The sequence below is a fragment of the Aegilops tauschii genome, chromosome 2, assembly GCF_002575655.3.
Source record: "Aegilops tauschii subsp. strangulata cultivar AL8/78 chromosome 2, Aet v6.0, whole genome shotgun sequence".
NCBI lineage: Eukaryota > Viridiplantae > Streptophyta > Magnoliopsida > Poales > Poaceae > Aegilops > Aegilops tauschii.
In genome coordinates this window covers 559,296,680-559,324,461 of record NC_053036.3, presented here as the reverse complement: position 1 = coordinate 559,324,461, position 27,782 = coordinate 559,296,680, and the positions used below count along the sequence as shown (strand labels likewise).

The 27,782-nt window shown below is 42.3% G+C and overlaps 1 protein-coding gene across 1 annotated transcript; it reads right to left on the bottom strand.

Annotated features, from left to right (window-relative positions):
- Nucleotides 1-19,626: 19,626 nt before the first annotated feature.
- LOC109785843 (AT-hook motif nuclear-localized protein 23) lies at nucleotides 19,627-21,444 on the bottom strand. Its single transcript, XM_020344435.4, has 2 exons — nucleotides 21,239-21,444; nucleotides 19,627-20,954 (listed from the first exon to the last, which is right to left on the bottom strand). The coding sequence occupies exon 2, from the start codon at nucleotides 20,920-20,922 to the stop codon at nucleotides 19,981-19,983; it is 942 nt and encodes a 313-aa protein (XP_020200024.1). The 5' UTR covers nucleotides 20,923-20,954; nucleotides 21,239-21,444; the 3' UTR covers nucleotides 19,627-19,980.
- Nucleotides 21,445-27,782: the final 6,338 nt, after the last annotated feature.

Below are 27,782 nucleotides of genomic sequence, written 5' to 3'. Positions count from 1 at the left end.
GCTCTCATCATGCACAACCCCGATGACAAGCCAAGCAATTGTTTCATACTTTAGTAATCTCAAACTTTTTCAACTTACACGCAATATATGAGTGTGAGCCATGGATATAGCACTATGGGTGGAATAGAATATGATGATGGGGGTTATGTGGAGAAGACAAAAAAGGAGAAAGTCTCACATTGACGCGGCTAATCAACGCTAGGGAGATGCCCATCAATTGATGTCAATGCAAGGAGTAGGGCTTGCCATGCAACGGATGCACTAGAGCTATAAATGTATGAAAGCTCAACAAAAGAAACTAAGTGGGTGTGCATCCAACTTGCTTGCTCATGAAGACCTAGGGCATTTGAGGAAGCCCATTGTTGGAATATACAAGCCAAGTTCTATAATGAAAAATTCCCACTAGTATATGAAAGTGACAAAACAAAAGACTCTCTATCATAAAGATTATGGTGCTACTTTGAAGCACAAGTGTGGAAAAAAGGATAGTAGCATTGCCCCCTTTTTATTTTATTTTCTTTTTTTCTTTTTTTTCTTCTCTTTTTTTGGGACAATGCTCTATGAATGATGATCATCACACTTCTATTTATTTACAACTCAATGATTACAACTCGATACTAGAACAAAGTATGACTCTATATGAATGCATCCGGCGGTGTACCGGGATGGGCAATGAATCAAGAGTGACATGTATGAAATAATATGCATGGTGGCTTTGCCACAAATACGATGTCAACTACATGATCATGCAAAGCAATATGACAATGATGAAGCGTGTCATGATAAATGGAATGGTGGTAAGTTGCATGGCAATATATCTCGGAATGGCTATGGAAATGCCATAATAGGTAGGTATGGTGGCTGTTTTGAGGAAGATATAAGGAGGTTTATGTGTGATAGAGCGTATCGTATCACGGGGTTTGGATGCACCGGCGAAGTTTGCACCGACTCTCAAGGTGAGAAAGGGCAATGCACGGTACCAAAGAGGCTAGCAATGATGGAAGGGTGAGAGTGCGTATAATCCATGGACTCAACATTAGTCATAAAGAACTCACATACTTATTGGAAAAATCTACAAGTCATCAAAAACCAAGCACTACTCACATGCTCCTAGGGGGATAGATTGGTAGGAGAAGACCATCGCTCGTCCCCGACCGCCACTCATAAGGAGGACAATCCAAGAACACCTCATGTTTCAAATTTGTTACACAACGTTTACCATACGTGCATGCTACGAGACTTGCAAACTTCAACACAAGTATTTCTCAAATTCACAATTACTCAACTAGCACAACTTTAATATCACTACCTCCATATCTCAAAACAATCATCAAGTATCAAACTTCTCTTAGTATTCAACGCACTTATAAGAAAGTTTTTACTAATGTTGGATGCCTATCATATTAGGACTAATTTCACAATTTAAGGAAATTACCATGCTGTTTTGTAGGACTCTCAAAATAATATAAGTGAAGCATGAGAGAACAATAATTTCTATAAAACAAAACCACCACCTTGCTCTAAAAGATATAAGTGAAGCACTAGAGCAAAAACTATATAGCTCAAAAGATATAAGTGAAGCACATAGTTCTAACAAATTCCAAATCATGTGTGTCTCTCTCAAAAGGTGTGTACAGCAAGGATGATTGTGGTAAACTAAAAAGCATAGACTCAAATCATACAAGACACTCCAAGCAAAACACATATCATGTGGTGAATAAAATATAGCCCCAAGTAAAGTTACCGATAGACGAAGACGAAAGAGGGGATGCCTTACGGGGCATCCCCAAGATTAGGCTTTTGGTTGTCCTTGAATTTTACCTTGGAGTGCCTTGGGAATACCCAAGCTTAGGCCCTTTCCAATCCTTGTTCCATAATCCATCAAATCTTTACCCAAAACTTGAAAACTTCACAACACAAAACTTAACAGAAAATCTCGTGAGCTCCGTTAGCGAAAGAAAACAAAACACCACTTCAAGGTACTGTAATGAACTCATTCTTTATTTATATTGGTGTTAAACCTACTGTATTCCAACTTATCTATGGTTTATAAACTCTTTTACTAGCCGTAGATTCATCAAAATAAGCAAACAACACACGAAAAACAGAATCTGTCAAAAACAGAACAGTCTGTAGTAATCTGCATCAAACGCAAACTTCTGGAACTCATAAAAATCTACCAAAATAGGAAGACCTAGACAATTTTTTTATTGATCTACTGCAATTGGAATCAGTATTTTATCGCGATCTGGTGATTTTTAACAATTGTTTTTGTGAACAGAAAGTATCTGGAATTTTCAGCAAGATCAAATAACTATCATCCTAGAAGATCCTATAGGTTTAACTTGGCACAAACACTAATTAAAACATAAAAACAAATCTAACCAGAGGCTAGATCAAAGATTTATTACTAAACAGAAACAAAAAGCAAAAAAATTAAAATAAAATTGGGTTGCCTCCCAACAAGCGCTATCGTTTAACGCCCCTAGCTAGGCATTGATAATTTTAATGATGCTCACATCAAAGACAAGAATTAAAGCGCAAAGAGAGCATCATAGAACACGTGATAAACACATCTAAGTCTAACATACTTCCTATTCATAGGCATTTTATAAGAAAACAAATTATCATAACTAGCAAAAATTAGCATATGCAAGGAAGAAGAAAGAGACGATAGCAATCTCAACATGACAAGAGGTAATTTAGTAAGATAAAAATTTCTACAACCATATTTTCCTCTCTCATAATAATTACATGTATGATCATAGGCAAATTCAACAAAATAGCTATCGCATAACATATTGTCAACACGATCCACATGCAAGCGAAGTTGACACTCTTCCAAAATAGTGGGATTATCATTAACTAAAGTCATGACCTATCCAAACCCACTTTTATCAAAAATACCATAAGATTGAACATTCTCCAAATATGTGGGATCTAAAGTTGACACTCTTACAAACCCACTTTCAATATTATTGCAAACACTATTATCAATCTCATATTCATCATGGAGCTTAAATAAATTTTCAAGATCATAAGAAGAATCACCCCAATCATGATCATTGCAACAAGTAGTAGACATAGGAAAACTAGAATCCCCAAGCTTAGGGTTTTGCATATTATTAGCACAATTGAAATTAAGATAATTTATAATAACATCATTGCAATCATGCTTTTCATCGAAGGAACTATCAAATAAGGGTGCAATAGCAACGATCTCATGTTTAATAAGGAACTATAGCAAATTCATCTTCATAAATATTGGCATCATGGCCACAAGAATAGCAAGCATCATGTTCATCAAGGGATATTTCAATCAAATCATCAGAATCATCATTATCTATAGATTCATGCATATCATTATTTTCTCCCAAAGCAACGGTCATTCTCTCAATAAATTCTTTGACATAGACATTATGAGCATAGTTTTCATAGCAATATTTAAGTATGTCAAAATTTTCAGATTCGTAGAGAGTAATACCCTTAAAAGCAACAAATTCTTCAATTTGTTTGATATCATAGTAACTATAAACACCCTTTCCATAAGAAGATAAGATTTCATTTTCATTAAACTCACATAGGTAGGGATGGTGTTTTTTGGGGTTCTTAGAGAAACAAGTAAAATCATAAATTTCACAAAGATTCCAAGCATAACAAAGCAATTTGTTTATTTGATCCCATAAGAGTCTCCCTTTTTCAGGCAAACGGTGATGCACAAAATGAGCATGCTCATCTAAAGATTTCCCATCAACTAGGCTAGTTGGGGTTTCAGCACGAGCGCATAAGGATCGAAGATGATCCAAGTAGAACACTTTAATTGGATCCATATCAATAGATTTTTATCAAGCAAAGATGCAAGCAAATAGAAGGCACGTGGAAACACAAACAAAAAGACATATGGGGAGAAGGCGAAGAAAAGGCAAAGGTGAAGTGGGGGAGAGGAAAACGAGAGGCAAATGGCAAATAATGTAATGCGGGGGATAAGAGTTTGTGATGGGTACTTGGTATGTCTTGACTTGTGTGTAGACTCCCCGGCTACGGCGCCAGAAAGCCTTCTTGCTACCTCTTGAGCACTGCGTTGGTTTTCCCTTGAAGAGGAAAGGGTGATGAAGTAAAGTAGCGTAAGTATTTCCCTCAGTTTTTTAGAACCAAGGTATCAATCCAGTAGGAGACCACGCTCAAGTCCCACGCACCTACATAGACAAATAAGAACCTTGCAACCAACGCGATAAAGGGGTTGTCAATCCCTTCACGGCCACTTGCTAAGTGAAATCTCATAGAGATGATAAGATAATATTTTTGGTATTTTTATGATAAAGACTAAAAGTAAAGAAAGCAAAATAAACGGTGCCAGAAATAGCTTGTTGACGGGAGATTAATATGATAGAAAATAGACCCGGGAGCCATAGGTTTCACTAGTGGCTTCTCTCAAGATAGCATAAGTATTACGGTGGGTGAACAAATTACTGTCAAGCAATTGATAGAATTGAGAGCATAGTTATGATAATATCTAGGTATGATCATGTATATAGGCATCACGTCCGTGACAAGTAGACCGACTCCTGCCTGCATCTACTACTATTACTCCACACATCAACCGCTATCCAGCATGCATCTAGAGTATTAAGTTCATAAGAACAGAGTAACGCTTTAAGCAAGATGACATGATGTAGAGGGATAAACTCATGCAATATGATATAAACCCCATATTTTTTCCTCGATGGCAACAATACAATACGTGTCGTTTCCCCTACTGTCACTGGGATTGAGCACCGCAAGATTGAACCCAAAGCTTAGCACTTCTCCCATTGCAAGAAAGATCAATCTAGTAGGCCAAACCAAACTGATAATTCGAAGAGACTTGCAAAGATAACCAATCATACATAAAAGAATTCAGAGGAGATCCAAATATTGTTCATAGATAATCTTGATCATAAACCCACAATTTATCGGATCTCGACAAACACACCGCAAAAGAAGATTACATCGAATAGATCTCCAAGAGAATCGAGGAGAACTTTGTATTGAGATCCAAAGAGAGAGAAGAAGCCATCTAGCTAATAACTATGGACCCGGAGGTCTGAGGTAAACTACTCACACATCATCGGAGAGGCTATGGTGTTGATGTAGAAGCCCTCCGTGATCGATGCCTCCTCCGGCGGAGCACCGGAAAAGGCCCCAAGATGGGATCTCACGGGTACAGAAGGTTGCGGCGGTGGAAATAGGTTTTTGGCTCCGTATCTGATGTTTTCAGGGTACGTAGGTATATATAGGAGGAAGAAGTAGGTCAGTGGAGCTACGAGGGGGCCACGAGGGTGGAGGGCGCGCCCAGGGGGGTAGGCGCAACCCCTGCCTCGTGGCCTCCTCGTCGATTGCTTGACGTCCACTCCAAGTCCTCTGGATCACGTTTGTTCCGAAAATCATGTTCTCGAAGGATTCATTCCGTTTGGACTCCGTTTGATATCCATGTCCTTCAAAACACTGAAATAGGCAAAAAAAACAGCAATTTGGGCTGGGCCTCCGGTTAATAGGTTAGTCCCAAAAATAATATAAAAGTGTATAATAAAGCCCATTAAACATCCAAAACAGAATATATAATAGCATGGAACAATCAAAAATTATAGATACGTTGGAGACGTATCAGAGACGTATCAGTGGCTTACAGGTGCACCCCCGAGGTGTGTTCAGTGCCAAATATTCTTAAATATTGTAGAAAAAACCACTAAATTTCCAGGGCATTTGGAGAACTTCTATTTTCTGGTCATTTTTTTATTATACGGATAATTGAGAAAACAGTAAAATAATAGCATTTCTACTTTATTAATTCTAAATAATAGAAAGTAAAATGTGGTACAGAAAGTTGTGTTACTAAATTCATCCATCACATGCCCGTCAAAAGGAATCCATTAATAAGGTTGATCAAGTCTTATTAACAAACTTCTTCTGAATGGCATGAAACAGGAGAATCTTTGTATAACACTAGGTTACCCCAACGGGGATATGCATGTCCCCAATAATAAGAATACCATATTTATTTTTGACAGTAGGAATAGGGAATTCAGAACCTCCAATAGTAATTGTTGAATTTTTTTCCAGTAGAATCCAGTTGAATTGATACTATTCACTTGAGGTTGTTTCTTTGGAAAGTGTACTGTATGCTCATTACCCATTAACATGAAAAGTGACATTGCCTTTGTTGCAATCAATAACAGCCCCTGCAGTATTCAAAAAGGGTCTACCAAGGATGACCGACATACTATCGTCCTCGGGTATATCAATAATAACAAAGTCCGTTAAGATAGTAACATTTGCGACTACGACAGGCACATCCTCACAAATACCGATGGGTATAGCAGTTGATTTATCAGCCATTTGCAAGGAGATTTCAGTTGGTGTCAACTTATTCAAATCAAGTCTTCGATACAAAGAGAAATGCATAACACTAACACCTGCTCCTAAATTACACAAAGCAGTTTTAACATAGTTTCTTTTAATGGAGCATGGTATAGTTTGTATTCCTGGATCTCCTAGTTTCTTCGAAATTCCACCCTTAAATGTATAATTAGCAAGCATGGTGGAAATTTCAGCTTCCGGTATCTTTCTTTTATTAGTAACAATATCTTTCATATACTTGGCGTAAGGAGACATTTTCAAAATATCAGTCAAACGCAAACACAAAAAGACAGGTCTAAGCATTTCAACAAAGCTCTCATATTCTTCATCATCCTTATTCTTTGAAGCTTTATGAGGAAAGGGCATGGGTTTCTGAACCCAACAGGTCGTTCCTTCAAACACAACCAACACAACTATCTAGGTGGTCCCTAGAAGCATCAGTTAGTCCATTATAAAAGATATCAAGTATTTCATTTTTCTTGAGAGGATGATCAGGCAAAGCATTAAGTAATTGGAGAAGCCTCCCCCAAGCTTGTGGGAGACTCTCTTCTTCAATTTGCACAAAGTTAAATATTTCCTGTAAAGCAACTTGTTTCTTATGAGCAGCAAAATATTTTTCAAAGAAGTAATATATCATATCCTGGGGACTACGCACACAACCAGGAGCAATAGAATTATACCATGTCTTAGTGTCACCCTTTAACGAGAAAGCAAACAACTTAAGAATATAGTAATAAAAAAATTCTCATGAGAAAATAGGGTGGCTATATCATTCAGTTTAGTAAGATGTGTGATGCGGCTTGAACTACGTCGGTATTTCCCAAAGAGGAAGGGATGATACAGCACAACGACGGTAGGTATTTCCCTCAGTGATGAGAGTAAGGTTATCGACCCAGTAGGAGAACCATGCAACACTACGTAAATGGTACCTGCACACAAAGAACAAATTCTTGCAACCTGACGTGTTAAAGGGGTTGTCAATCCCTTTCGGGTAACGGTGCCAGAAATTGTCGAGTTAACGGGAGAAAAATATGATAGATTGGATAAATAGATCTCAAATAAACATAAAATAAAATAAAGTGCAGCAAGGTATTTTTGGTTTTTTGGATTAATAGATCTGAAAATAAAATCGAATAAAAACATATCTCGAAGGCAAATATGATAAAGAAGAGACCCGGGGGCCGTAGATTTCACTAGTGGCTTCCACTACTAGGGAAAACCTTATAGACAGAATATTACCAGCAGCGCGGTTTAAAGAAAGGTGCTACTGCTACTTAGGAGTAGCGCGCTACCACAAACCGCGCTACTGATATCCACATAGCAGTAGCGCGTCTGGAGGAAACATCGCTACTACTACAATTGCCACGACCTTGCCGCCAGACTACGTATAGCTGTAGCGCTATGTCGTTAGCAGTAGCGTTTTATCCTAACACGCGCTACTGCTAAAGCCATCCTATCTTCTCCAACCAGCTGCCCCTCACTCTCCCCTCCCCACTCCACTCTCACTCTCCCCTGCACCCCCATCGTCTGCCGCCGCCGCCGTTCCCCGACCACCATCGTCGCCCGCCGCCGCCGACGCTACTGCTCCTCCACTGAGGTAGTTCGTCCATCCCTCCTCCTTCCACCTCCCTCCCCTCCTCGTCCCTCCCTCCCTACCGCGCCCTCCTCCCTCCTCCTCCGGCCGCCCCTCCTCCCTCCTCCTCCGGCCAAACCCTCCACCGGCAGCCCTCCTCCCCCTCCTCGTCTCTCCTCCCACCCCCTCCTCTCTCCTCCTCCTCCCTCCTCCCACCGCCCTCCTCCCCCTCCTCCTCTCTCCTCCCTCCTCCTCCTCCCTCCGCCCACCCCTCCTCCCTCCATCTCTCCTAAACCTAAACTATTTTTTACTGTTCTTGTATAATGTAGTTTTTTTTACTGTTTTTAGTAAGTGTTTAATAGAAATAGTTTATTTAGGAAGTGGTTAATAGAACTAGTTTATTTATAGTAAGTGCTTAATAGAACTAGTTTATTTATATTAAGTGCTTAATAGACTAGTTAATAGGTTTCTTGAATATAAAAAAGTTTAGAAATAAAAAAATAGGTATTGGAATGCTATAATAGTAAGTGCTTAATAGACTAGTGTATAAAAAAACTAGGTATTGGAATGCTAAAAAATTTAGGTATTGAATATAAAAAAGTTTATTTATAGTAAGTGCTTAATAGACTAGTGTATAAAAAAGTTTATTAATAAAAAAGTTTAGAAATCTATTGGAATGCTATATGAGAAATTTTTAGGTGTCAAGTTTAGTAAGAAAATTTAGGTATAATTTTTTTTCCAATATAGAAATGTATTGGTGATCTAAATTTTTACTCGGCGGAATATGCAGGCTTTGTACAGTCGTGTCTCCTTAGAGAGATCGTCATCCGAGCTACCTCTACTTCCGCTACACCCGAGTCGTTGAGCTAAAATTCCACCTCCTCCTTCTCTACTCCTCGGTGTTGAATAGAGTAGAACTAGGGTATTTAGTTATGCTTCTTAGACAAATGAAATGTTCGGGTTATAAGATATATTGAAATGTTTTTGTCAATATTGAACTATTGAAATGCAATGAGCACCAGTTTAAGCATCGTTGTATGTGTATGGACATCTTTGTATCGCAAGGAAAATCCGAGTGGCCTATGTTTTGCCGGAGTGTTGATTCATTTCCGTTCCGGCAAATTTCAGGCGCTCGATATGTCCTATTTTAGCAAAGGTCATGCTGGTTTTTTCTGTGAATTTAAGCACGACTTGTGCTAGAATATGTAGGAAATATCGAGTGCCCCGGATTTGCTAGAAACAGAATTAAACAACATTTCGAGTTGACTTTAAGTCTCTCGGGGCTCCATACATGACAGTCAAAAAATCTGTGAGGGAGAGTCTCCACCATATATGAGAGAAGAAGAATGCCGACTGTTGTCGTGGGGGTCGCTTCTCCTTCTTCTCTTTGTGCTAGACCTTTGTTATGCACTAGGGGAAGAAGGAGTAGCGACCATCATCAACGGTTGAAAAAATCAGTGATGGAGTGTCCACCATATATGAGAGAAGAACAATGCCAACTGTTGTCGTGGGGGTCGCTTCTCCTTCTTTTCCTTGTGCTAGATATTTGTAATGCACTAGGGAAAGGAGGAGTAGCGACCATCACCGACGACCGCAATATCAGAGAGGGAGTGCCCACCATATATGTGATATAAGAGTTTAGGAAGGAAGACTCGACAGACCTAAAGTAAACCCATTGCATATTGAGTAATACTGATATGTGTGTTGAGTCTCCTGGTAGTTGCCTTCGATCGATTTTCAATTAATGTTTCAACTATGAACATAGGAAATGTCTGACGACGAAAGGGAATTCGTTATGTGCGAATACTGCGAAGACGAGCGCGGCCTGTGCGACAGGCCTCACCTAGTTGGTGGTAGGCGCTTTAGCATCATGCTGGATGAGAACTTCGAAGTGGATACAGTAAGTCACAACGACAAGTCTTTTTTTCGTAATTAAGCATGACTTCTGCTTCTTTTGCTTCAACTTATAATTTTAATTTTTTACAATTCTACTAGTGTATCCCCTGCCATGCAAGAATTTATGTCTTGGATAAGATTGGTTTCAGTACTATGGAAAGTATGGAGGTAAAGAGAGTTCACTTGAGGACCGAGCATGGTTATACTTTTGCCGTAAAATTATACAATGCAGACACCTACTCCTATTTTGAATGCAAAATTTGGAGAGCACTATGCAAGGCTTATGCATTTGAGCCTAATATGCTTATCACCTTTGATATTCATCTGGAAGATGAAATTGAAGGTAATATCGACATCTGGGTCGATGTGCAGACGCCTCCAGTTCTACCATTATGTGAGTTTTCAACCATATTTATTAAGTAATTTATATTGTTTATTTAAAAATAGTTGTCAACTAATTTCTATTGACAGCTTATTTCCATTCAAGAAACATGTCCGGCGCTTGGTAGACAACACCTACTACTGTCCCGGGGCTGAACTAATACGAGGAGATAAGTCATTATGTTTCATGGCTTGAGGATCTTGATACTATCAAGATAGATTATTTTTCCGGACTTTGAAATATTAGTACTCAATACGTGCGACCACTAGTGTGCGTATTGAACTACGGTCACATCTATTTAGGAAATATGGTAATATTTTTACTATTTGTCCTCAGTGCATCTTTTACATACATTATTTTTTAAGCTAAACTTCATTACTAAGTATGTTACTACGATGTTCTTCAATAGGGACTCCTGATGAATGTTGTGCCTCGTTGGATCGAGCCGAAAGGTCGCATGACAATGGTTAGCTTACGGCCAAGACATTCTACATTGCACATGAGTGCATTCATGATTTCTCGAAGCGAGCAAGTCTTAATAGTCAAAGACTGGAGCAAAACTGTGAATGATCATAATAGAGAAGTACTAGGGGGCAGTAACCGGAAGCACAACCCACAATTAGGAGACAGCAACAGGAGTGATTAGCTAGCTAGAATGAGTTTGAAGATGATGATGTGCTACACTATGACTATGATGATTAAATAGCTGGTGTTGGTGGTAATGACTATGATGATTATTATTAGCTAGTGTGGGTGGTTATTCGATAGCTACACTATGACTATGATGATTAAATAGTGTTGGTGGTAATGATTATGATGATTATTAGCTAGTGTTGTTGGTGATATGATGGAAGAGTTTTTATATTAATATGATGATGATGTTGATCATGATTATCATGATGATTTCTTATTATGATCATGATTAGTTATTATATCATTGGTGGATGGAACGCGGATTAGATTCATGTGGATGGACCAAAAGTGACCAAAAGTTGAATTAGTAGAATCGTCGTCCTAATTCAACTTTTGATTCATCCAAATGAATCTAATCCATGTTTATTCCTCACAATGATATATTAATTCATCATGGACATAATGATATAACAACCTCTTAATTGGTACTGTATCAAAATTTGTATAACGACGTATAAATACAATAAAAAAATATGACAGACAAAATACTAGTAGCGCTAGACAGGAAGCACGCTACTACTAGTTAGATTAGCAGTAGCGCTTGTATGGGAAGCGCTACTGCTAAGTAGAAATAACATTAGCGCGGGTAGGAACGCGCTACTGCTAAGTGTTAGCTGTAACGTCGTCTCAGTAGCACGGTGCCCCGCGCTACTGATAGCCCTCAGACCCGCGCTACTGCTAGGCTTTTCCCTTGTAGTGTTCTCTCGAGAAAAATAGCATACGGTGGGCAAACAAATTACTGTTAGGCAATTGATAGAACTTCAAATAATCATGATGATATCCAAGCAATGATCACTATATAGGCATCATGTCCAAGATTAGTAGACCGACTCCTGCCTGCATCTACTACTATTACTCCACACATCGACCTCTATCTAGCATGCATCTAGTGTATTAAGTTCATGGAGAAACGGAGTAATGCAATAAGAATGATAACATGATGTAGACAAGATCTATTTATGTAGAAATAGACCCCATCTTGTTATCCTTAATAGCAACGATACATACATGTCGGTTCCCCTTCTGTCACTGGGATCAAGCACCGTAAGAACAAACCCATCACAAAGCACCTCTTCCCATGGCAAGAAAAATCGATCTAGTTGGCCTAACTAAACCAAAGATCCGAAGAAGAAATACGAGGCTATAAGTAATCATGCATATAAGAGATCAAAGAAACTCAAATAACTTTCATGGATAAAAACATAGATCTGATCATAAACTCAAAGTTCATCAGATCCCAACAAACACACCACAAAAAGAGTTACATCAAATAGATCTCCAAGAGACCATTGTATTGAGAATCAAAAGAGAGAGAGAGCCATCTAGCAACTAACTACGGACCCGTAGGTCTACAATGAACTACTCACACATCATCGGAGAGGCACCAATGAGGATGATGAACCCCTCCGTGATGGTGTCTAGATTGGATCTGGTGGTTCTGGAACATGCGGCGGCTGGAATTGTTTTTCGTCGAATCCCCTAGGGTTTCTGGAGTATTGAGGTATTTATAGAGCAAAGAGGCGGTGCGGGAGGCCACCGAGGTGGGCACAACCCACTTGGGCGCGCCTGGGCCCCCAAGCGCGTCCTGATGGGTTGTGATCCCCTCGGAGCCCCCCTCTGGTACTTCTTTGGCCCAACAGGTGTCTTTTGGTCCAGAAAAAATCTCCAAAAACTTTCGCTGCGTTTGGACTCCGTTTGGTATTGATTTTCTGCGAAGTAAAAAACAAGCAAAAACAGCAACTAGCACTGGGCACTATGTCAATAGGTTAGTCCCAAAAAATGATATAAAGTTGCTATAAAATGATTGTAAAACATCCAAGAATGATAATATAACAACATGGAACAATAAAAAATTATAGATACGTTGGAGACGTATCAATGTGCCACAACAGTTTCAGATTCATAACCTTAGATTCAATAAAAGTGATTAACTCAGGATCGACAGCGAATTCATAATCCTTATCAGTAACAAAGACAGGTGAAGTAGCAAACTAGGGATCATATTTCATTCTAGCATTCAAAGATTTTTCTTTCAACTTGACTAGTAATTTCTTAAGGTCATCTCTATCCTTACAAGCAAGAAAATCCTCAGCTACCTCTCCATCCATAACATAAACCTTAGGTATATCAGGCAATTCATATCTAGGAGTTCTAGGTCTAATAGGTGTTTCAAAGTGTCCAGTTTCAATAATTTCATCAGTTTCAGAAATATCATCAGTTTCAGCATTAATCCTAGCAAGTTGTTCATCGAGAAATTCACCTAGTGGCACAGTCTTATCAAGCAAAGTAGTAGTATCATCATAAGCATCATTCATAGAAGAAGTAGCATCATCGTGTGACATATCAGAATTAATAGCATGTGTAGGTGTCGCAAGCTTACTCAAAACAAAAGGTGAATCAAGTGCAGAGCTAGATGGCAGTTCCTTACCTCCCCTCGTCCTAGAGGGAACGATCTTAGTTCTGGTATCTTTCAAATTCTTCATAGTGTTCAACAGATATAAATCCCAAGTTACTCAGCAAATAGAGCTATGCTCCCCGGCAACGGCGTGAGAAATAGGTCTTGATAACCCACAAGTATAGGGGATCAACAGTTTTCGAGGGTAGAGTATGCAACCCAAATTTATTGATTCGACACAAGGGGAGCCAATGAATATTCACGAGTATTAGTGGTTGAGTTGTCAATTCAACCACACCTAAAAGACTTAGTATTTGCAGCAAAATATTTAGTAGCAAGGTAGTATGATAGTAACGGTAACAGTGGCAATTGTAGCAGTAGCAGTTTTGTAGTGATTGTAACAGTAGCAACAGCAAAAGTAACTTAGCAAAGATCAATATGTGAAAAGCTCGTAGGCATTGGATCAATGATGGATAATTGTGTTGGATAATATTCATCATGTAGCAGTCATAACCTAGGGCGACACAGAACTAGCTCCAATTCATCAATGTAACGTAGGCTTGTATTCCATATATAGTCATACATGTTGAAGGAAAAGAACTTGCATGACATCTTTTGTCCTACCCTCCCGTGGCAGTGGGGTCCATAAGAAAATTAAGGGATATTAAGGCCAATAGAGAATAGGAATAAAGCATTAGCACTTAGTGAATACATGAACTCCTCAAACTACCGTAATCACCGAAAAGAATCCCAATTATTGTCACCTTGGGTGCATGCAGATCATAACTTGTAATCGGTGTCTACAACTTGCAAGATAGGATCAAGAACACATATATATTCATGAAAACATAATAGGTTCAGATCTAAAATCATGGCACTCGGGCCCTAGTGACAAGCATTAAGCATAGCAAAGTCATAGCATCATCAATCTCAGAACATAGTGGATACTATGGATCAAGCCTTAACAAAACTAACTCGATTACATGATAAATCTCATCCAACCCATCACGGTCTAGCAAGCCTATGAAGGAATTAATCACTCCTGGCGGTGAGCATCATGAAATTGGTGATGGAGGAAGGTTGATGATGACGACGACGACGAATCCCCCCTCTCCGGAGCCCCGAGCGGACTCCAGACCAGCCCTCCCGATGAAGAACAGGAGGCGGCCTGCGGCACCGTATCGTAAAATGCAATGAATCCTTCTATCTGATTTTCTCTCTCCGTGAATAGGTATATATGGAGTAGGACTTAGGGTTGCGGGAGTTCCAGGAGGTCCACAAGCCTGTAGGGCGCGCCCTGGGGGGAGGAAGGGTAGGTGCGCCCCCAGGGCTTGTGGCTCCTGGGTGTCCCCCCTTTGGTATCTTTTTCCGCCAGTATTTTTTTATATATTCCACAAAAATTCTCTGTAAATTTTCAGGTCAATCCAAGAACTTTGATTTCTGCACAAAAATAACATCATGGCAATTCTGCTGAAAACAACGCCGGTCCAGGTTAGTTCCATTCAAATCGTGCAAATTAGAGTCCAAAACAAGGGCAAAAGAGTTTGGAAAAGTAGATACGATGGAGACGTATTAGTGCCATGATGGTCCTCCTGCCCGTTATGACTAGACAAGATCGGGTGAGCTGGTGATGCTCTGAGATGAGGAGAGCCGGACGTCAGGCTTCAGTTCGCGAAGCCCGCAGCTTCACCAAACCCCTGAGCTGTCACGCTTGGAGGCAGGCAAGAACAAGCAAGCCTCACAAATAGCCTCGGACCCCGAGGCCTCGGCTCAACACAAAGCACGGCAGGAGGCCCTAATCCTTGAAGCCGCTGCTAGTCACTCTAAATCTATAAAGTGGCCCCCCAAGAAGCCGCATGATGGGCAAGCCCGAAGACCTTGCTAAAGCCGAACTCATGAAACCAGGCCACAGAGACATAGGGAGCCTACTTGGGTTCTCATAGGTGGCACGCTCGAGGGCTACTGACGGTGTAATACACCGGGGTGGCATCTTAGTGTGGATCCCATGAAGCTTGGCGAGGGTCCAACTGCAGGAGGGAGCCCCGGAGCCCAGATACGCATCAAGGGATCATCTTGGCGTACAAGTCAAGATGGCGGCAGCCAGATTGCATCTATCATATGTCAAACCCTATCCCCCATCACCTATACAAGGTGGGGGCTGGCCGGGGCTGGCCATTTCCATCTACTCTGGTAGAAACGTACTCTTGGTAGTCATAAATCATCCCCCATTGTAACCTTCGCATGAGGTACTCCACCATGAATACAAACCAGACGCAAGACGTAGGGTGTTACTCATCCATGGAAGCCCTAACTTGGGCAACTTCCTCATTTGACCTCCGTTTCGGTACTTTCGGCTACGTTCGTCACCCTACTGAGGGTACCGACGGTTCTATGTACCGTCAATCTCACCTCGGGTTTTGTAACGTATCACGAAGCAAAGGGGACGATATTTGTAAACAAAAGGTTCACTCAAGTACTTCGTGAATATCCGGGAGTTATTAAAGGTGTCTAGATCCCGCGGTTAACTATTGACCGGAAAGTGTTTCAGGCCATGTTCGCTTATTCCGAACCTAAAGGGTCACACGCTTAACGGGTAGTAATTATGATGAGAACTAAAGTTTGAGAGAGTGAGCACCAAAAGAGTCTCGGATGGATCTAGAAGTGTTCTGATTGTCCTGAAAGCGTTTCAAAAATTCTGAAAAGATATAACATGTTTGAAAAGGTTTCGGGTCTATAGTACATTTATGGATTGGTGTTGGACTTGCCTATTGACCGCTGATGAAAGCATGAAATGTCTCCTTTGCGTTATAGTACATCATTATGCAATTGCACCCAACTTTTCGTATGATGGAATATTGAATTGAGAGACAAGTTTTTTTGTAGGACCTACGTGTGCAAGAAAATGTCAGGCATTAACAACACATAAAAATATTAAAATGTGTTGCCTAACCAATTTAGATCCATTGATGTTAGCACAGGTTTACAATGGACTGGGAACTCCGGCGGTACATTCACGTACATGTCCTAATTCTCATTTCAACTAATTATATCTACTTTATGTAACAACATGTTCACAATGGAAGTCACTGTGATTTACGAGTATGATTTGCTTTGTCCTTTATATAGTACATATTGCGCAATTGCATAAAATTTCCTAATAACATTAGCTTCATGTATGTAGGTCCATATACCAGGAGTGTTAACCCACTCTTCGACTCTTCATTGATACATAAGAACTGGACCAAATATGTTCATTACGTACGCATGGAGGAGGGAACAACATAGTCATTCCTCTTCCTCAAGAACGTCAAAGACCGACTGTCCTTCACCTGGAATGTTACACCCTCTATGACGATGATAGCTTTAGATGTCAAATATGCTTTCATACTTGTATTGGTACACTTACATGGTCAACCATGCTATATGTACGGTGCTACTTTGTGACGTCAGTTATGCAATTGAGGTTGAACATATATTTGTTACGTTGATTGTTGCAAATTTTGTTGTCTGTCTATGCTCCAATTCTTATTCTGACCAATTTGATATGAATTGCATTTATTAAATTATAGTAAAAAAAACTATTGTGCTGATCATTGTGCATTGGACACGGTTCAATAAAACAAAACGTATGCAATGGATATCTACAATACAAACAATTGAAGAAAATGAAGCGTTTGCGATGGATAGTTTAATGCACACATTCTACAAGAAAGATATCATATGCGATAAACAAAAGGTTCCACACAATTATCTGTCCACCACCCGTCATAAATAATGTACTATCAAACATGTTCCCATTAAATTAATTGTGGGTGATTCTACTCCTTATCACACATGATTTGTGAAAATGCAACTCCGTGGGACGGTTTCGCCATCACCTGCAATTTCTCATTGGTCAGCGATGATTCCCCACACCCACCAACACCAGCCCACGCGAGCACACGGTTCCAGAAACTGTGTGCAATTGGGGGCCCGAACCGTGTGCATAGCCTCAATCTGTACTAGTGCAGGCACTCTTCCCGATGCCATCGTCGCACAATACACCTTCCTTCATGGATATGGAAGGAAGATAATTGGTGGTCCAAACCAAGGCAAGGAAGGAGAAGCCCCATCATCACACGGAGAGTGAATCGGAGGTTGTCCCAAGTCCCAACATGCAATGTCAGAGAGGTGAGCAGAAAAGACCGCGGTGGCTCCTGCAGAGGAGAAATTTGGTCGTCCCTAGGTCGGCGCCCAGGAGAGTGATGCATGGACAGACTCATCGGCAAATTTCACACTTGTTATGATGGGAATGGTATTTTTCCAATATTTCACACAACTCTATCTGCATTGCTCCATGCATATATACTAAGCCGGGGAACATACAGCTATGGATCTATCATTTGAACTCATAGTTTTGGTGTATCTAACATGCATTAATCCTTCAGTAATTGATCAATATATTTTTTGAGAATAAATTGATCAATATATTGTTCCCCGATCAGTAAATTCCAATTTGAACAACATATTTAATTTGTTATAATGTGAATATTTGAACGCATAACCACATTTACGCACCATTATTCTAATTTGGACTAGATTTAAAGTATCCTTCCCATTTCTAAAGATTGAGGGGCCAGTGTTTTGAAGCTGTTTAAACTGAAGAGAGGTTGAAATGCAAAATCAGATGAGATAGTTGTTAATAAGGTTGTATGACTGACGCCTTGTAAAAAATAGTATACTATGCATGATAAACGCCATATATACACGTCAACAAATGGATGACAAGTTGTCAATTCATGCCTAATCAACTAACGGGTAGGCTGGGTAAATCTGCAAGCCTCAAATCTAACATTAAATCTTGTTCAAACTAGAATATTGGTGCATAGATCTTGTTCTACGTGTAAAAGGAGAACTAAATTAACATGCTTAAATTTTTTCACAGTGAAACAATTATGTGAGTTGGGTTGGAATTCATTCATCCAGATATGTATGTGGTACACTATTGGAACAATGCAAGTTTAAAACTGGAATTACCTATGAATTGCACCAACATGCACAAATGTGGATGGCTTCTCAATCAGACGACCAAACTAAGACAAAATATACTGAAGTTTGCAGATTGTATTAATTGAAATATATCAAAATAAAATGATGGTTAGCATTGTATGTTTCCTCCTTGCTTCAAAATACACATGGACATGACTGCAGGAGTGCAGGTCTAATACAGAGAATAATACAGTAAGACTGAATTAGACAATGTAGTAGGCAATCGAAATATATATGGAATGATTTGACTGGCAACTATTCAGTGAAGTTATTTAACTGATTATATTTTAACTCTAAGTTGGGCTTCACGGCAACCAAATAGGATTTGGATCCGAACTATATATTCAACAGAAATGAAACATACACAGATGCATATTTAAGGACTCTACAGAATGATACAAGGAATTAATATATCTCAACACATGAGAGGCGTTCCTGCATGTTATACTCAGATTGGCACCCTGAAATGCATGCATGTTCTTCAAGAAAGGAGTATGCTTACCATCTACCCAATTCTACATATAAAATTATTAGCAACTTGTTCAAGGGAGAGTTAAGCCACCATATGAACAGTGATGGAAGACAGAGAGGCAATAACGAACATAACACATGTCAGCAGTGGAAACCTTAGGTCTCTAAATGCGCAAGTTCCAATAGCTTCTGAAAACTATGGTTCTGTTCTTTACAGTACTCAATAGGACAAGGAGCGAAGAACATTGGGGGAAACGTAAGTGGTAGTAAGAAACATAGACAGACAGCTGAGGGTTCCCCATGAGCTATATAGCTATAGCCTGTTTCTGTGAGGATGCAGTTAGTAGTAGTATATAGTACCTTTGTGATCTTTAAACAACGGCAAGCATGCACACGTGTGAGAGCAAAGCACTGTAACAACTGAATTGTGATGCAATTCCCAATTTGACAACTCCAACATAAACTCACAACCAGAAAAGAACTAAGTGACGAGATATGCATGATTATGTTAGCTCAAAGCTGAACTGTCGTGAAGACTAGTATAATATACACACATCACTTCGTACACATAGGGCATCTAACACCTTTGTATGGCACAAAAATAATTACCCAAAAGCATCTACAACACATCGATCTATCTAATAAAGTAGGAATTGACAGCTTAATTAAGCCCACACGAACACTAACAGCACTAAATTTTCCTCCTTATCGGCTGGAATCGAATCTGTCGTCCACATAAACAACATACCAGCAAGACCAAGATGAGTAGACCCATGCATATGCTCGGACAAATTGAGGGATAATTATTTAAAGCCATATTGAAAATCAAGATCGAGAAGGTTACACAGGCCACAGATTAAGGTTCAGGAGAGACAAGAAAAGAAAATAGAAGAAGAAGAAGAAGAAGAAGAAGAAGAAGAAGAAAAAGAACAAGGAGGACAACATGATCAGAGATCGACAAAACACTACGAAATTGTACAGAGATAGAAATAGTGCAGTAGACGATAGATTGTTTCCTTGGATCGTTCGTGTGTGCGTGCTCTAACCTTTTTGCAAACTGCCCTGAAACCTTGTGGTTGCTCATCGTGATCTCGCCTTCTCTCCGCCGACAGCAATTACACCGATCTCCCAAGCACCTGTGAGAATTCAGAACTGTGGCCGTCCGCCGGCCCAGCCGTGGCCGTCGGCACCGGGAGGGAGCTGCGAGCCGGGACCGCCGGTCATGTTGTTGAGAGGCAGCTGGTTGAAGAAGGGCAGGCCGGCAGCCGACGGGTCGGGAGGGAACGGGACGCCGCCCATGGCGGCCGCGGCGTCGGCGTCGCCGGGCTGCTGCATCTGCATGCCTGCCGTTGCAGGCGGCGCCTCCTCGTCCTCCAGCGGGAGGCGCTCGTAGGCGACGTTAGCGAAGGACGCCGCGATGACGATGACCGGGCCCGCGGCGTAGAGCGCGCCCACGACGTTGCCGCCGACGACCTGCCCCTGCCCCCCGGCGAGGAATATGGTGAGGCTGGTGGCTCCAGGGGGAGCCGGCGGGGGCAGGAAGGAGCCCGAGAGCGACAGGATCTCGAACCTGCCGTGCAGGGTCACGACGGCGCCCGCGGGGGCCGACGGCTGCCGCAGCGTCACGTTGGTCACGATGCCGCTGCCGCTCAGCACGCACACGCCGCGCTGCCGCCGGCACGCGTACGTGGAGATGCACTCAAACACGTCGCAGCCGCTCCCGACCTCCAGGATGTGGGCGCGCAGCGTGTTGGCGCTCTCCCGCGTGATGATCACCGGCGGCTTGGGCTTGTTCTTCGAGCCCGGGGGGCGCCCCCGTGGCCGGCGCGCCACCATGTCCCCAGGCCCGCCCCCGCCGCCGCCACCCGCGCCATCACCGGCGGGGCCGGAGGAGGAGGAGCCGCCGTCGTTGTTCTCGCCGTACTGGGCTCCGTAGTTGCCGCCGTTGCCGTTGCCGTTGTGGTCGTCGTCGGCGGGCTCGTGCTGCTGCTTGGCGTAGCTGTTCTGCTGCAGCTGGAGGTCCGGGTGGAGGTGGTGGAACTGGTGCACGTAGCGCGTCGCGGCGGTGCCAAGGTCGAGGCCTGCCATGCTTCTCTCTAGCTCATGTACTGATGTACTAGCTAGGAAGCAAAAGATTTAGAACTCCAAAAAAGCAGGGAAAAAATACAGGGAGAAAAATCAGATTGAAACAGAGTGGTGTCTTGTTTTTAGGTTTAAAAGGAAGCCTTGGAAAAGGAAGCAATGATTTTTAAAGCGATGCAGTTGTTTATGCTCCTGCTTGGTTTTTAAAAACTCTGGATCCACAAAGAAGCAAACAGGGAAGAAACTAAAGAAAGGTGCAAGAAGATAGTGCTTGGATGGAGAGGAAAGGAGAGGTGAGAACACCAAAAGAGAGAGCACGCACTGTGTGATAAGGCGATGGCCGGGAGGGGAGGAGAAGAGAGGACGGCAAGCTATGAAGAGGAGGAGATGAGAAAGGGAGAGGAGGAGGAGAGGGGGTTTGAGAGCTTCTTCCAACCAGTAGGAGGAGGAGGTGCAACATGTACATAAAATAATGGGAGGAGAGAGAGAGAGAGAGTTTGGATGGGAGAACAAATTCTTGTGCATCCCTCCAGCTGTGGACAAGAAGAAATGGTGCGATGACGCTGACATGTGGGATTCGGCGTATGCGTGAAGGTGAGGCCCATGAGGCAGTTTCATGGGTGTTGTGTGTGCGCTGGTGACAGAGAGGAGACTTTCGGCGAAGGGGCGCGGGGTGAACTATGATGCACCATTGTGATGCATGGCGACAGTGATGGCTTAGCGTGTCCATTGGAAGCTTTATGCCGCTTAACCAGGGTTAGGTGCTTAAACCTGAGGTTAACGACCACTAAACCAGGATTGATACGACTTAGGGTAGAGGTTGTTCATACCGCGCCCCTACGCGTGGGTCCCACCTCCAGCGCATGTTGCCCTAGGATCCTTTGCTCCGCCGATAGATCTGGCCCTTGTTGAGTGCACACACTATGCCGCGGCGCTACACGAGTTTGGTGGTTCAAATCGATCTCGTGGTCTTTGTTTTGTATATGCTATATTTTTGGAATTTGGTTAGAACAAGGCCACAAGAGTTTTTGCATCTTAGCAACCGAATGATACTTATAGAGTAATGCGATTAATTTTTTTTTCATTCTTTTAAAACTTGCCAAGCCCATTTTCTTCGCGGAAAACGGTAGGGAAGACACCTATCACGCCACTTTATAAAATAATTTGGTGGAAATTTTACAATGGAAGGAGAGTACTTACCAAACCCTTCATTTTCAGTGTTTATATTTGCAATCTCCTAGTTGGATTCTTTTCGACCATTTTTGACAATGGATAGCTCATTGGAGTTGTTTCATGTGGGCAATTGATAACTAGCTAGCATAACATCTATGCAAGGTCTTTTCTAAAAGAATAAAATGTACGCAAGGTATGTCTTTTCTTTTGTGACGGCACGTCGTGTCGTGATGTAAAACAACGTTGATGTGCCACTTTCTCTGGCACACACTTTTTACCTAGTTTCGTAATATTAATTTGGTGGTGATCACGACTGCGACATATATAGCTAGGTTAGTATTGGCTTCACAGCTAGCTATAGTTTTAAGTGGGATTAACCTAATGATTAAGCTGAGCAGTGCTTACTTTCTTTAGCTAATTTAGCTAGCGCCGTGCCCATACATATGCTCCAGGAGATCCAAGACACACGATTAACTAATATGCATGTGCGATCAGTATATATGAGATGCAGTTCTCTCCAACATTAAATTTAAGTTTCAACAATTGATTGATGCATTTTTAATTGCTCATTGTCCTTTCGAGTTATACTTTAGACAAGGCTATTTATAATTTGGTTGTATGTTGTTTACTCATAATATAGTATGTCAAGTCAAATGGATGACCCGCATCATTCTAACCCCAACTTAATTTTATATGATCTATCTTATCAATTCGTATACCGGTAACCGGCATGCCGTACTTTCACTACGTGTGATGACCTAAACTTTGGACACTAGGCCTACTTTTTTACCATCTTTTCATGAGACCAATTAACATGAGTAAACTCACACCGGTTTTCCCAAAGTTGTACACCTTTTTTTATGTTTCTCCTTGATCCTTTGGAGGTAAATCTATTCAACCACACGCGTGGTAGTTTTCAACTACGAAGACATCGAATATGTAACTTTACAGGAAACAAAACATAGGCCACCTATAGGAAAGAACACTAGTTTATGTACTCTGTCAAGTTGTATTAGTTTCATTGTTTATGTAACTATATAATATAATCAGCTATCAATCATGTAACTTTATGAGAATAAGGACAGATCGTGCACCCATGCTTGGTGCTTAACTATACTAATAGACTGCAAAAATCTATGAGCGAATGCAATCTGTTCTTTTGAGATTATTTACTTGCTTCTCTATATTCAAGTTACAATGTACCAATAATACTATCTGGATATTTTATGTATGTCCCAGCATGATTACAGTTCTGGAACTGCATCCGTTGTCTTTTAATAGGTTTACCACAACCGCTTCTGTTATTTAACCATAACGAGTAACCATGAAAAGTGACACCAGCAAGGGTAGTATACTTTTAGGGTGGTCTTAACTTAATTGCCCCATCATTTCCAAATATATGAACAGAATTATTCTGGAGATCTCCATAAACATGTCTGATTTTGAAATTCCCATTCAACCTAAAATCCATATCGTATTTATTATGTACACACCATAAACATAGACAAAGTGACAACTCTTATAGCATAACAACGCATAAATGATTTGCATAGTAATTTCAGTTTGGATTTTCCATATGCGGGGTTGTTTCAGTGCCGCTTTTTTTGGGGGGGGGGGGGGGGGGGGGGGGTTGTTTCAGTGGCGTTGTCCAGTGAAGCAGACTGCAGGTATTGGTCCTCCGGCTCCAGTTCCGACCGACGAAGGTTCCTTGGCTCCAGCCTCGGGCTTGTCGTGAAGCATTTGACATTTGTGTTCCCTGACTCCGTCTGCCTGGATATGGTTGTTCTACCTACCCTCTTTGGCATTTTCTTCACTGGGGGGGGGGGGGGGGGGGGCGAGTTTCTATGCGGATCCTGGCTATCAGCACCTTCTGGTCTACATCGATGAGTTTTCGGCCACTGCTTCTTCAAGCTTCTGGTTTAAACAAGTTTGCTTTGTTGAGATGAAGGCCGAGAGGCGACAACAAGCTTTCTTCATGACGCGTCACCAATGGGTGCATTAGGAAGAAGACTTTGGCACCCTCAAGGACTTCAATGTATATTTTCAAGTGAGGTTCATTTTACGTGTGAGTGCAACTTAATATATAGCCTTTGGCATTTTTGCAAAAAAAATCTCTCTAAATCACTGGAAGTTCTTGAAATAGGCTTTCGCCTAGCTTTATAAATAAAGCCATCACCACATTCATACAACTAGCTCAAGTGCAACGAAATAAAATAGTCTATTGGGGCATCGGCACAAACATGCCCAAAGAAAATATAAGATGACCACCAAGTGGCCACATAGCCAAGGATCCTGCAATGAGGAGAGGCGCCGAGCGGTAGCATGCATCACATCCAACATAGGCCGCACATGCTCGCGGTCGCGCTGCCTAGACAACGGGTGCCAGTGCTACAAGAATGCAAGGAATTTGAAGAAAGATTCAGAGGCATGTCTAAGAAAGACCCTCTCAATCACCATCTTATTACGTGTCGTCCATAGCGTCCAAGATAACACTGCAAACACAACTATGAAGAGGCATCTCTTCCTACTGGTCTTGATGGCTCTAGTTTGAAGGAACCCAGCCAGATCTGGGGCCTCCCAATCAGGCCCGAGGGTCTCACAGACAAAACTTCATAGAGCTCTAGCCGTCGTGCAAGAGAAGATGATGTGGGTCACCGTCTTTGCTACACCACAAAGTGGGCACATCCTATTCCTCGGGCCATGCCTCATGAGCACCTCCATCCCAGATGGGAGGCGATCCCTCAACAATTTCCACACAAAATTTTTGATCTTCAAGGGCAAGGGCTCTTCCAAGGGGGAGAGGTGCAAGAAAATAGTTGGCCTACGACAAAGCATAATATACTGAATCGTCAATGAGTACATCCGGGTGAGACCCCAGGATATGGTGTATGAATATTCCATGAGCATTGGCGGAAGGGCGGCCTGGAAATTGGCCCACTCTAGAGTCTCCGCCTGCCCAAATGACCTTCAGAATAATTGTTCCAATAGCCATTGTGAGCAGCCATAGAGACCAACACCATCGGATCCATGCAAATGGCAAACATGTTTGGGAACCTCGTGCATTACGGGACTCCACCAAGCCAGGGGTGAAGCCAAAATAGGTTTCCCTCTCCATTGCCGATAGCGAAGGATGGCCCTAGGAGGATCTCCTGCTTGATCTGCTAGATGGCACACCCCGAAGGTACTTATCCCGAAGAAGCTATAACCATAGAGCCCCCACCCCCCCCTTGAATGATCCGCCAGACCCAATGAAGCATGAGGGCCACGTTCATAAGGCGGGAAGCATGGATGCATAACCCTCCCAGATCCTTTGGCATACAAATGTCAACCCACTTTACCATATCATGTTTTTGTCGGTCTTTCATCACCTGCCAAAAGAAATGGGACATGTCTTTATCAAACAAGCTATGAACCCCCTCTGGTAAGATATACAACCCCATCATATAACATGGGAAGACTAGAGAGATTGGAGTCAATCAAGACCATCTACTTCCTTTAGAAGTAAAACGCCAACACCAAGGTTCTTCCCGAGCCGCGACCCTCCCCATTAGTGGGTCCAAATCACTCAAGAGGACCATGAGTGATTGAGTCGGACAAGGGCATCCCCAAATACTCTATGGGGAAGGTGGACAACCTACAATTCATGTTTTGGTCCGCAGTCCACAGGAGCTCAACCTTAGAATATCTACCACCACCTCGCTCTTGTCTAATTTGATCTTAAGACCCCGCATGGCCTTGAAATAGAGAAGGAGGGACCTAAGGTTTACAATCTCAAGATCCGAGCCTTCCACCATAATCATGATATCATTTGTATACTGAAGATACGTGACACCACCCTAGATATTAGGTGACCAATTACACCTGCTAAGTGTTGGCCATCCTAGCTTTTTCTGGGATGGTCGCAAGGCGTCGACCGCGAGGTTGAAGAGGAGACGTAAAATAGGGTCCCTCTGCCTCAGCCCCCTCGATGACATGAAGAAGGAGCCCACCTCCCTATTGATATTAATGGTCATGCTGCCACTCTGGACTACATGCATGATCCAAGAGCACCACCGGTCATCGAATTTCCTTCGCACAAGTACCAAGCACAGGAAGGACCAATTGAGGCGGTCATAAGCCTTATGAAAAAAAGCTTAAGGAATACGCCCATATGGCGATGCCTACTAACCTCGTGGACATTCTGATGAAGGGACAAGATCCCATCATGGATACGACGACCCTTCAGGAATGTGGACTAGAATGTGTGTGCGAGGTGTTCCACTATAGGTGCCAGACGCATCTCACAAACCTTCACAAAAATTTGCTCGAGCACATTAATCACCGTAATCGGCCTAAAGTATCGGATATCCATCGCACCAACTATTAGGGGATCAGGCTTATCAGACCAAAATTCCAACGCGCCATGTCCAGAGTCAAAATAAAGAATTTATGGAGCATCCGCATGAGCACCAGCTGAAGCTGAGGCCAGAACTTCTGAAAGAAGGCCACTTGTGATCCATCAGGGCCAGGAGCCAAAAACTGCCTACATGGCATCAATCGCCCTACTAACCTATTCTGGCAAGAATGGGAGTGTCAGCTCCCCATGCTCAATGTCGGAGACTTTGGCATCCATTGGCTAAAAGTGAACCACAAAAGAAACCCACAGCGGGGTTCCGTCGTGAAGAGCTCCCTATAAAAGGTGTAAATGTGAGATCTAATCTCAACCGGATGCTCAAGGAGGACCTTGCGACCCCACAAGTAGGGGATGGAGCATTTCCATCGACGCTTGTTAGCGACGACCTAGCAATAAGTGGTTTCAGAAGCCATTTGTCCCCCTCTACGCTGCCAGAAGAGCTCCTCACCCTTGAAGATCTGCATAAGGGAGGCTTCCAAGGTGTAGCGTAGAACCACTGATCAGTAGAGAGGCAATCACATCCGATGACTTAATTTGGTCAGGCAGCGGCCCGTTACGTATGGGGCCTAAGATCGGTACCCAAATTGGCTCCACACATGCATGAACTGGCGAACCGATTTGGCACAATGGTGGCAAATATCAACCACACAAAAACCTTAGGTGGAGCAGCTGCAGCCTCTTCCCACCTAAGTCGCACCGCCTCCACAAAATGAGGCTGTAGCAACCACAAGGGTTCAAAGTGGAACCACTTCGTCCTAGGGAGGGGGCCTCCCCAATGAGAAGATCAAGGGGGAGTGGTATGATCCAATCCGTGTGACCTCCTTGAGCGAACTCAAAAGAAACATCACCTCCCAATGAACAAACACCAAGACTCAATCCAACACACTGTAGACGAGGTCCGACTACATATTAGTCCACGTGAACCAGGCCCCTACACGGGCTATCTAACGAAGAGCCATCTCGGCAATGCAGACATTAAACAGACGCATGCAAGTGAAATCCACATTAGGCAAGCTTTTGTCTGCCTACTTCCTAATCAGGTTAAAGTCGCCCGCCACAACCAATATATGGGGCATCGTTCAACCTTGGCCTTCAGCTCTGTCAGAAACACTAAAGACCGCCCGTGATCAGCTGAGCCATAGACTATTATCACCTCCCAGCTGAGGGTGAACCGTTGGTCAGTCAAAGACATGATGAGGAAGAGCTCCCATGGTCCATGTTGTCGACAATGAACGTGTCCTCCTTGACACCCAGCAGAATGCCTCCCAAATTCCCTGCCGCGGGTAGCCACTGTCAGGCA

Bases quoted from the DNA above. Each gene is read 5' to 3' on its own strand.
- LOC109785843 (XM_020344435.4), bottom strand. From the start codon at position 20,922: ATGGCAGGCCTCGACCTTGGCACCGCCGCGACGCGCTACGTGCACCAG.